General features: G+C 31.3%; 1 protein-coding gene across 1 annotated transcript; it reads left to right on the top strand.

Moving 5' to 3' along the window:
- Positions 1-2,350: 2,350 nt before the first annotated feature.
- On the top strand, positions 2,351-9,937 carry LOC110611309 (chaperone protein ClpB4, mitochondrial). The gene is made up of 10 exons (XM_021751548.2): positions 2,351-2,787; positions 3,541-3,759; positions 3,848-4,085; positions 4,387-4,582; positions 5,235-5,289; positions 5,654-5,804; positions 6,094-6,402; positions 7,117-7,382; positions 7,467-8,396; positions 9,291-9,937. The coding sequence occupies exons 1-10, from the start codon at positions 2,521-2,523 to the stop codon at positions 9,591-9,593; spliced, it is 2,934 nt and encodes a 977-aa protein (XP_021607240.1). The 5' UTR covers positions 2,351-2,520; the 3' UTR covers positions 9,594-9,937.
- Positions 9,938-11,902: the final 1,965 nt, after the last annotated feature.

Genomic DNA, 11,902 nt, shown 5'->3' with positions numbered 1-11,902 from the left:
GCGTCTAGTTTGCAAAGTGGTGCATTATTTGCTTAGTAAACTTTTTTATATGTAATTCATCAGTTTATTAATTTTTTTAATGTGTTTAAATTTAAATAGTTGATGTTTATTATTTAAATTAAAAAATTGTCAAGTTCATTTATTCATAATCTATATTCAAAGTATATAATTAATGATTATTGGACTATTAACACCTAAATCGTAGTCAAATATTTATACGAGAGTCAGACCAGAAAACTATCAGAATTCACTATACAAACTGATTCATTAGTGCGCAATTCTAATCGGATCTAAACTTATTAAAGAAACATAAAAAAAAAACTACTGAGTATTCTTTTAAATTTTAGATCATCAATAATCAAATTTGATTTTTTCACCATCCATATACAAAGATTAAGAAGTCTAACATTTTTATAATGATTCATTATTTATCTTCAAAAAAAAAAAATTAGAAAACAAAGAAATCATCATATATATTAAAATTATTTTTTAATTATTGAATATACTAAATTTTAATTAATGATTGAATTATAATTATATTCATAAAATGAGAAATCAAGGTTTAAAAAGAGTCAAATGAAAATTGAGGGTTAAAACACATAGTAACACTTTTTTGTTATTAAACTATTAAATATTTAAAATATTTTTTAATTAAATATTTAAATTTAAATTATAATGCATTAAACGCACCAATTTATAAATTTTATTTTCCAATTATATTGATTCAACTTTAATTAATAATTGCACAATAAGTCTTTAGGTAATAACAAAGTTAGCTTCAATCAAATTAAAATAAGATTGTTATATTTTGAAATTCATTGCACATTATTAAAACAGAGAATAGTGTGGATAATAAGTGAGATTATCTTATTTTTTTAATAATTCATTGATAATATAATCAATTTATATTTAATTATAATAATTTTTTTAACATATAATAACATTGCATTTTCATGGTGCATGAGGTAAATAAAGAAGAAGGGCTACACAAGTATACCAAAGCTTCATAAACCATAGAAGCACAACTAAATAAAAGTAACAGAAACCAAAATCAAATTACCCAATCCGAAATATAAATCACCCAAATCAAATTATAAAAACAATTAAATCAAACCAACCACAATAGCCACCACACTTCAACCACATCGACACATTGCTTCAGCAATCATCCAGTAGACGGTATAGCATATCCAGGACAAAAGACAATCCAAATTGAGCAAAAAAATAACAACCAATACAATAAAAGAACAATCAGTCAAATAAGAAAACATCAAAAATAATTTTTTTTTAGCGCATTAAAAAAAATCACCAACAACAATAATGAAAAGACGACGTAATAAATTTAGCCAAATATAAACTTTATAAGAGTGGTAGTCACTGAATACATCCGATCTGAATTTAATAATTCATGAGTTTAAATATTAAATTAATTATGGATTTAACTTAAATATTAAATAGATTAATTTATTATTAGTTTAAATTTAATGGTAAAATTATTTAAAAAATTATTTTTTATTTATAAAATATAATATAATTAATGAATTTATTCTCTAGCTCCCAACACTTCAATTATGAAATTTAATTTCATAAAAAATAATGGTCTTTTTATCAAAATATACAGTTAGTGTATAAAGAAATGACTAAATTATTATTCTTATTTTTTTTATTTACTCCCAATACAAATTATCTATTTATTGTTTAAAATTCTATTTATAATCAAAATCAATAATTAAAATTTCAATTTTAATCTCCCCAACACAAATAAAAATTTAAATAAATTAAAGATTTAAAATTTAAATTCAACAAATCTAAAAAAACCAAAATAAATAAATATAAATCATTAAAAATAAAATCAAAATTCAATAGAAGTTCTCCTTATTATTTGCATAATTCACTATCACCCTGCTGGTTACATCACCGTTGATCACTGTTGCTTGCCGCCTGCCACTCGCATCCCTAGTCGATGGTTGTTGTCCGTCGCTTGTGTCAATTATTGTTGCTCGCCACTCACATTCGGCAAGCATCTCTGGACGCGTGGCTTGCATTGCTTGCCATCAAACTGCCCGCCATCTCATGCTTCTCGCCAATGGTTGTTGCTTGCTACTTACTGTCGCCCTCCTCTCCTCCATCACTTTTGACGAGCCATTAAAATTTGAAGATGGTTTGAGAATTTAAAGATGGGAATTATATTTTAATTTTTTTTAACTAAATTTAAATTATTGACTTAATAGATATGCATGAAATGATTTGGGATTTTAATAGAATTAAACTGAAGTACTGATGAGAGAAAAAATATTTTTTTCCTAATATAAATCATTACAATCAGCTTAACCCATGGTCACAAATAAACGACGTCGTTCATTGTTCAAAAGGAGAATCGATCGAAACTCCTCTGCCATTCTACAACCTTCGGCTTGCCTCTTCCCCAAGCTTCTACGTCGAAGGCACCCCTCAAATATATACACACCTCTCTTTTCATCTCTTTGTGGTCTCGTAGTTACAGTCTCAATCTCAACGAATATGGCCTCAAGGAGGCTTACAAAATCCGCTTTTGCAGCCATAAAATCATCTGCAAGAGCATCGAGAGCTTCTCTCTATCAATCTCCTTGTTTGCTCTCGCGTGGTCGTGCAATCTCTTCTTCCGCTTCTTTGTTTGGTAATTCTGCCAATGGTCAGAAAGTTGCAGCCAACGACAATGCCGTTTTGGCCAACTTTGCTACTGCCGCTCTCAGTCGATGCTTCCATTCTTCCACTCCGCGTTTCTCCGCTGCAACTAGCTCTTCACAGGTCTCTTTAACTCACAAGCAGGATGCTGCTCTATTAAATTTTTGTTTCCGCATTCAATTTGTTTGCGTTTTTGTTTGAGCTAATTATGCATCATTTCCGTTGTTCTTTTTTTCGTTTATGTGGTGATATTTTGATCCAATTAGTAATATTTTATTGGGGAATCCATTTGTTTTTTTTTTTTTTACATTTATTTTAATTTACTATTCCTGTAAAGAGCTTTGCTCTTTTGCTGTTTGATGAATAATTTGTGATTCAGTTAGTTTAACTTCATCTTGGTGCCCATGGTAACTTTACAGTGTATATATTTATAAGTATTTATTTGTTTAATTTATTGAATGCACTGTGGAAGTTCAGTGAATTGCAAATTCGGAGAATAGAAGCGACCAATTGACATTTTATTGCTTTTTTTTTTGTGTGAATATATTGTACTTTATTTGTAGTTTTAGTTTTTGTCAGTGTGGACTTCTGCTCATGATTTATCTGCGTATAGGAATTAAGATTCTGGGACTTGCATTCAGCTTGATAATAAATTAATTTGATGTTTCGTAAAATTGCAGCTCGTCTAAAGTGTTTTTTTTTAAAGAAAAAAAAAACTTTCATCCATTGTGTTTCTTCAAATCTAATCTGCATGGTAACTTACCTCTCCCACCCTCACCATCATCTGCTCTCTCGTTTATTTATTTACTTACTTTTTTTTTTTTTTTTACGTTTTATGCTTCATGTCATGTGTTCCTAATCTTATTTTCTCTGCAGGCTAATCCATCAGAATTCACTGAGATGGCATGGGAGGGAATTGTTGGTGCTGTTGATGCAGCACGAAATAGCAAGCAGCAAGTGGTGGAAACTGAGCATTTGATGAAATCCCTTTTAGAGCAAAAGGATGGATTGGCGAGGAGAATATTCACAAAATCTGGGGTTGATAACACATCAGTTTTGCAGGCTACGGATAACTTCATTTCCCAACAACCAAAGGTGCTTATTTTATTTCCTGGAAACATTTGCACACACATGCCAGTTTGTATGCATGCATACAATATGAGCATCTATATTCTTTTCACAGGTGATGGGTGACACTAGTGGTCCTATAATGGGTCCATATCTTGGTGTCTTATTAGACAATGCTCGAAAGCATAAGAAAGAAATGGGAGATGATTTTGTGTCAGTGGAGCATTTTGTGTTAGCCTTCCATTTGGACAAGAGGTTTGGGCAGCAGTTACTGAGGAGCCTCCAACTCAGTGAGAAGGATATGCGGGATGCCATCCAAGCTGTTCGTGGAAGTCAAAGAGTAATTGATCAAAGTATGAGTTTGCTTTTCCATATTCTGCTCAAAACATTCAATTGTTCTATAATTAATGGCATTCAAGCTCATGTGATAGACATTGTAAAGACACGAAGTTATATTTGGACTATAACTAGTATGTTAAGCTTCTTGAGAAATTCTGTTGTTTGTCAATTGTATAAGGCATGCCCTTCTAGAAATTTACAATCCATTTCTGAATCTAGGAATATGCTTTTGATGAAAATTTTTTCTAATTGGCATTGTTAACGTTTCTTTTATGGTTTCTAACCATTATGATGTTGATTTCTCAAAATGCACAGATCCTGAAGGGAAGTACGAGGCATTGGACAAATATGGGAATGACTTGACTGAGCTTGCTAGGCGTGGTAAACTTGATCCTGTAATCGGTCGTGATGATGAAATTCGACGATGTATCCAAATATTATCTAGGAGAACAAAAAATAATCCTGTGATCATTGGTGAGCCTGGTGTTGGAAAGACTGCAATTGCTGAGGGGTATGTTCATATCTGAGGAGTTCAAGCCTCACCTTGGCTTTCAAGAAGTGCTTAGAGATTTTTGATATTTTATTTATTGATGGACATTATGCATTATATATCTATACATAGAAGCTCAATTGAATGGGTATTGCCACCCCACACCATTAGTTAAGGAGAAAATATGATCTTGCATATATTAGAATTGAATAATTGATTATTAGTCTTTGATATAAAAAGTATAGAGAGAGAGAGAGAGACAGAGAGAGAAGGAAAAATAAAATAAGGAATGCACCTTAACCTTAACCTGTAAATAACTGTTTATACAGAAATATGTTTGATAATAATATCACATTAATTTGAGAAATTCTAGCACATGTTGGTGTGGGGACTATGAATTCTATGCTGGATCAAAGCTTATGCCTCACTATTAATATATTCCTAGTGAATTCCAAGTCCATATCTATTCCATTAGCCATTCAAAAAGTTTATTTATAATAATCTGGTGATGACACTCACTACTTTAATACAATTAGCTCAGCTAACGTGTCTGGCTTTAGGAATGCCTTACATGTTGCTGTGAAGGTGGAGACTTCCAAGTTCCAATGGCAAGTTTAATTATTGTCCTTTCCTTTGTGGTTTTCTTTAATGAAAATTGTGTGTTATTTTGTAGGCTAGCCCAGAGGATTGTGCGTGGTGACGTGCCAGAACCACTATTGAACCGGAAGGTTGAATTTACGTTTTGCATTTGTCCTCAATTATACCTTTATGGAAAAAAGAACTGTTTAATAGGATTCTGAGATAGTTTGTTCTATAAGTTGTTATAATGCAATGCATCCATCCTCTTCTATAATGGATTTATTTAGATTTCCAATTGGCCTGTGATCCGGAGTGGGAGATCTGAAATGTATCAAACTCTAGTATTCTGATATAGAATTAGATATTAGAGTTGAATTTGGATTACAAGTGATTGATATATTTTTTTCTGTACTTGCCTACATTAGCTTACCTAAGACTTCTCTTTAGTTACTTTTCTTTGTGTATTTAACATTTGGAATATATTATGTTTCACAATGTATCTTGTACCTACAGTTAATCTCCCTGGATATGGGTTCACTGGTAGCTGGAGCCAAGTATCGTGGGGATTTTGAGGAAAGGTTAAAAGCTGTGCTAAAGGAAGTTACTGCTTCAAATGGGCAAATCATTTTATTCATTGACGAGATCCATACTGTTGTTGGTGCAGGTTATACAATGTTTCTGCTGCTTTTTTTCATAATTGATTAATTGCTTTCTATACCTAAAATAACAGTTATAAGAATGCACTACTAGAAATGCTGATTATATACACTTCCCATGCAACATGTGTGGTGTGTCCATGAGCTCATGTGTATGGGTGGATGGGTGCATGCATGTATGGGTAATCATATGTTACTGGGCTTAGGCATGCTACAAGATTTCTCAATAGGTTCTGTTGAGTTATAGTAATTGTGAAATTCATTTATTTTTAATATGGAAGCCTTTTTGATGAGTAGGTGCTACAACTGGAGCAATGGATGCTGGGAACTTATTGAAACCAATGCTTGGGCGAGGTGAGCTCCGATGTATAGGCGCAACTACATTGAATGAGTACAGGAAATACATAGAGAAGGACCCAGCCCTTGAGCGCAGATTTCAACAAGTGTTTTGTGATCAGCCATCTGTCGAAGACACTATATCCATTCTCCGTGGTCTGCGTGAGCGTTATGAGCTGCATCATGGTGTTAAAATATCAGACAGCGCTCTTGTGTCAGCAGCAATCCTTGCTGACAGATATATCACAGAACGATTTTTGCCTGACAAAGGTTTAAATAATTTTCTTTTGCACTATTACTAAATTTTTTTGCTTTAGGGTCTCTTGTCTGCTTGTTTAATAAGTCAATATTCAGTGGCATTTAGCATGAAGTCAAGTGGTTGCTCTCAGGACTAGCATTGCACTTTAGGGCTGCAAGCCTGAGATTTTTACCATTTCAAATTCTCATTTGTCATCCATGATGTAAAACAATTAGGAAGTTCATCTAATTCATTGAAATTGGAGTCTCTTAAGAGTTTCGGTTTGTTGAAGTAAGGATTATATATCACTGTGCCATGGATGGGTTTGTAGACCAATTCTTCATTTTCTAGTCCTTTTACCCTTGTTTGTTTTATCCTTATTGCACATTGGTTCTTATTTGGTGCGTTGCAATTTTTTAGATCTATAGTGATAATATGCTAAAACATGGTATTTGCTGTGTGCCTTTCAGTTGTTGAGATAGTTCTTGATAAATAAGAAAACAAGCTCACTCTATAGTTATCTCCAAAAGCAGTGAAAAGGGGAAGGGGGGCATTTGGGAGGAAGGAATAACAAACAATATACCTTTTTCTTCACTCTTGTCAAATGTAGTTTTTCTAGATGGATCGTGCATGTTGGATTAGATTATTCAAGCATGGGCATATATTTCTTAAAAATAGATGTTTGCTATTAAAATTAGATACTCTTACTGCTGCTTTAAAATTTCTAATTAGCACTTTATTTTCAGCTATTGATCTTGTTGATGAAGCCGCTGCAAAGCTGAAAATGGAGATTACTTCGAAGCCTACAGAGTTGGATGAGATAGACAGGGCTGTTTTAAAGCTGGAGATGGAGAAACTCTCTCTGAAGAATGATACTGATAAAGCATCCAAAGAGAGGTTAAGTAAGCTTGAAAGTGATTTAAGTGAGCTTAAACAGAAACAAAAAGAAGTAAATGACCAGTGGGATCGTGAAAAGGCACTCATGACTCGGATAAGATCAATTAAGGAAGAGGTATATTTTCCTTTATTTGTGGTATATTGAGTTGTTATATTGTTATCTATATTGTGTTGATGAACATGCATAAGTTGCTTGTAGATTGACAGAGTCAACCTAGAGATGGAAGCTGCTGAGCGTGAGTATAACCTGAATCGTGCTGCTGAGCTCAAATATGGAACTCTTATGTCCCTTCAACGCCAGTTAGAAGAGGCTGAGAAAAACCTAGCTGACTTCCGGAAGTCTGGAAAATCTTTGCTTCGAGAAGAGGTCTCAGATCTTGATATTGCTGAAATTGTTAGCAAATGGACTGGCATACCTGTATCAAACCTTCAACAATCAGAGAGGGAGAAGCTAGTCTTCCTAGAAGAGGTACTCCACAAGAGGGTAGTTGGTCAAGATATTGCTGTAAAATCAGTGGCTGATGCAATCCGACGCTCAAGGGCAGGATTGTCAGACCCAAATCGTCCAATAGCTAGCTTCATGTTCATGGGTCCAACTGGTGTTGGCAAAACTGAGCTTGCAAAGGCTTTAGCTGCTTACCTCTTTAACACAGAAAATGCCATGGTAAGAATAGACATGAGTGAATATATGGAAAAGCATGCCGTTTCACGATTGGTTGGGGCCCCACCAGGTTATGTTGGATATGAAGAAGGAGGGCAGCTCACTGAAGTGGTTCGTCGTAGACCATATTCTGTAGTCCTGTTCGATGAAATTGAGAAAGCACATCATGATGTCTTCAACATTCTGTTACAGTTGTTGGATGATGGAAGGATAACTGATTCTCAAGGAAGGACTGTTAGTTTTACCAACTGTGTTGTGATTATGACATCAAACATTGGTTCACATCTTATTCTTGAAACTCTTCGCAATACACAAGACAGCAAGGAAATTGTGTATGATACGATGAAATGGCAAGTTGTTGAGTTGGCTAGGCAAACTTTCCGGCCAGAGTTCATGAATCGGATTGATGAATATATTGTTTTCCAGCCTTTGGACTCCAAAGAAATCAGTAAAATCGTTGAGATACAGGTATTAACATTCCCTTGGATTATTTTCTACTTTGTTGTTTCAATAAGTTTTGGCACTAAGTCCATATTCACCCGTATTCTTTTCAACAAGAACCAAATAAGCCCATTTTAATTTTTTTGGCCAAATAAGCCCACAACTTTACATTAAAGGCCAATATTAGATCCTATTATATTAAAATATTAATTTTTTTAATAATAAAATTTTGATCATCCTCTCATGTGGTGCTGATTGATAGAGATGTCAGCTGGCTTAGGTGTTAATCTCAAATAACTCGGAAACAATGATAAGATGACCAAAATCAGAGGTGCTGTTAGGGCATAGATCTTAACCTTGTCATGCCTAGTCTAGATCATTTTCTTCTCATTAAAGTACTTTAAGAAAATAAATTGCTTATTGTAAAAATTGCCTTCTATTGCAAAAAAAGAAATCTGCCTTGTTTTCATATAATATTTGATTTGCTTCTCATGTTTAGCTACAGGTTATTTCTTTGGAATTTACTTATGTCGAATTAGTTTTTGGTTGATTGTTGCATCTTTCTTGCTCTGCAGCTTTTTACATTTATGTTTAGTGAAAAGAAATGGAAGGTAGTCAATAGTACGTTTCTGTTGTTATATGTGTGAAACTGCTTTGTTGCCTAAATATAACCAAAGAGAGAATTAGTTTTAATGTTTTGCTGCCTTTTTCATTCAGTTATTGGTCTAGTTCCCCTTTAGGCTGCAGCAGAGAATCCACTGCTTAAGATGTCTCTAGTGTTCAACCAATGAATGTTTTTGCAGTGTCATTACTTCTAATTCTTTACAAGTCCAGAACCATCTGAGCCCCTTGAAATTTTCTTTTACTAAGTACTTTCTTCCTCATGCCTCGTGAATTTAACATGTTATTGTCTATTGCTAGATGAACCGGGTGAAAGAGAGACTCAAGCAAAAGAAAATTGATCTTCATTACACCAAGCAAGCCATAGAACTTTTAGCAACATTAGGATTTGACCCAAATTTTGGAGCAAGGCCAGTTAAGCGGGTTATACAGCAGTTGGTGGAGAATGAAATAGCAATGGGAGTCCTGAGGGGAGAGTTCAAGGATGAGGATTCAATCATCATCGACGCGGATGTATCCTCGGACCTCCCTCCTCAGAGCAGATTGCGAGTCAGGAAACTAGAGAACACCTCTCCAATGGAAGCCATGGTTGCCAATGACTAATATTTCTGTTGTAGTGAATAAGGTTCCAACAAAAGCTGTACTTTGGCATTTGTAAATATTATAGTGCAGAGACAATGATGAGGTTGTGCTTTCTTCCTGCAATTTTCAGACAGCTCCTGATGTGATCAAATTAGAACATCAATGTATGTGTACTGACTTGCAGCTTTCCATTAGGAAGCTTTTGCAAAAGTATTTGTTTAGGCTTTTTCTCTCCTTTTTTTTTCTTTTCCTTTTCTTTCCCTCCTTACTTTTGGAGGAATAGATAGGGCTGAAGATTCCCATGTTCTCTTAATTGGTGAAGTTACTTTTCTTTCTTGAATAATATAAATTGAAGCATTTAGCTATTTGTTTGTTTTGCGAAAAAGGAGTTGGTTATAATAAGCTTGGTTACTGATTTTGGAATTGGATATTGTTTGTATTGAGATTTACATTTTTATTATTTTAACGATATGTACAAATTCATATGAATTTTGATATAAATATTTAATTTAAATTATTAATTTTTATTTTAAAATCAAATTGATAGTCCATTTTTCTCCAATAAAAAAAAATATTTCTCAAGCGCCCATAAACTATTTTTTTTTCCTGATTAATAAAATTACTAATAAAATTACTATTTAATTCCTTTAATTTAGTAAAATTAATTATCGTATTCATTTTATTTTTGGAAAATACAGTGAATAATTCTTGTTTTTTGTATCGTTAACTATTTATTATTTTCATAAATTAAATAATTATTATTTTAAAATTATAAAAATTAAATAATTATAGTTTAAAGTCATATTGTACTAATAATAAATAAGAGTGCTTTATCCATTTAAGCATTATCAATAATTTAGGTCGATAATAAGATTAAATAATTAATGATTTAAATTTTGAAATAAAAATAAGTTAAATTAATAATAATGGTAGAAAAAAATAAATATTATTTAAAATAAAAAAAAAATTAAATATTTAGATTCACTAAATCATTAGAACAAATAATTAAATTCTTTATTAGATTGTTATATTTGTATCGAAACATAAAAAGAAGATGGCCCTCATCATTAAAATAAGCGGGAAGTGGGAAGTGGTTGTGTTTGATTTAAAATTAAATCAAATTAAATAAATTATAAATTAAAATTTTAATATTTATAAAAATTAAATTGAATTAATTTTAATTAAAAATTGAACCGATTTAATTTAATTTGATTCAATTTGATTAATTTCAACTTTTTACGCTTTATTTTTAATATTTTAAAATTTAATTAAAATATTTTAATTTTAATATAATTTAATTTTTTATATTATTAAAAATAATATACTAATCAATTTAATTTGATTGAATTTTTTTATTTTTTATTAAAATTGAACCGAATCGAAATAATTTAAATTTTTAACATTAAAAATTAAATTAAATTAAAATAAATAAAAAATTAAATTAAAATTTTAAATTAATATGATTTAGTTAATTTTTTGGGTCCGAATACTACATGGAGTTAATATCTTCTCGAATTCGTTGGGCCCACTACCATTTTTATAGGAGTTGGATATCTAAGCGGCTGAACACATTCTTTCTCTATTTAATCATTCTTTATTTGGTGAGCTAAGTTGAATCCCCATTGAAACCATAATCAATACTATGAGCTGTCTCTATCTAACTCATTTGCATATTTCTTACCAATAATTACATATTAATTTTTTATATTTTTAAAAATCATGTAATTTTTCTAAATACAAAACATTACAATTAATTAATATTTTAAAAATAATTTAATATATTTTTTTAAAATAAAATAAAAAAAAGACTAACTATTTAATTATGGGAGGGACACAAATCTCTTTCCTGCCTACAAAATCTCTACCTTAGGTTAATGCATTTATTATGTTTGTTACTCTTTTGAGTTTTCAGGTTTCTGTACGGAAAAAGCTTGGGACGTTTGCTCACCAATTTCTAGCAATTTTCATTTAAATCAAAGAGCAAGAAGTACACTTGTCAATTATTAATTAGTTTAATTTAATTAAATAGATGAGAAAATAATTTTTTAAATTTTTTATTTCTTTTATCAGTTTAATTAACTTATGATTTGATAGCCAAATTAATCAAAATAATTATAATTCTATTAAAATTAATAGATAAGTTAATAATAAACTTTTTAAAATATATAAATATTTTAATATTTTTTTTAAAATAAAAAATTAATTAATGAATTTTTTCAAAATATCATAAATTTCCTTTATTTATTTGTTAATTTTATTTGTTAATGATGCTGGTTCTCAGGAGCGAAGGATTAAATAATTATATTTATTTTAAAATTTATTAAATATTA

Source organism: Manihot esculenta, chromosome 3 (assembly GCF_001659605.2).
Source record: "Manihot esculenta cultivar AM560-2 chromosome 3, M.esculenta_v8, whole genome shotgun sequence".
Classification (NCBI taxonomy): Eukaryota; Viridiplantae; Streptophyta; class Magnoliopsida; order Malpighiales; family Euphorbiaceae; genus Manihot; species Manihot esculenta.
Note: the sequence above shows the minus strand (reverse complement) of the source record. Positions and strands in the feature narration are given on the sequence as shown.

What these genes read in the sequence shown, in the direction of transcription:
- LOC110611309 (XM_021751548.2), top strand. Translation starts at nt 2,521, where the DNA reads ATGGCCTCAAGGAGGCTTACAAAATCCGCTTTTGCAGCCATAAAATCA. An exon ending in TCATTTCCCAACAACCAAAG is followed by an intron (nt 3,760 to 3,847) that starts GTGCTTATTTTA and finishes TTCTTTTCACAG; the next exon opens with GTGATGGGTGACACTAGTGG. An exon ending in AACCACTATTGAACCGGAAG is followed by an intron (nt 5,290 to 5,653) that starts GTTGAATTTACG and finishes TTGTACCTACAG; the next exon opens with TTAATCTCCCTGGATATGGG.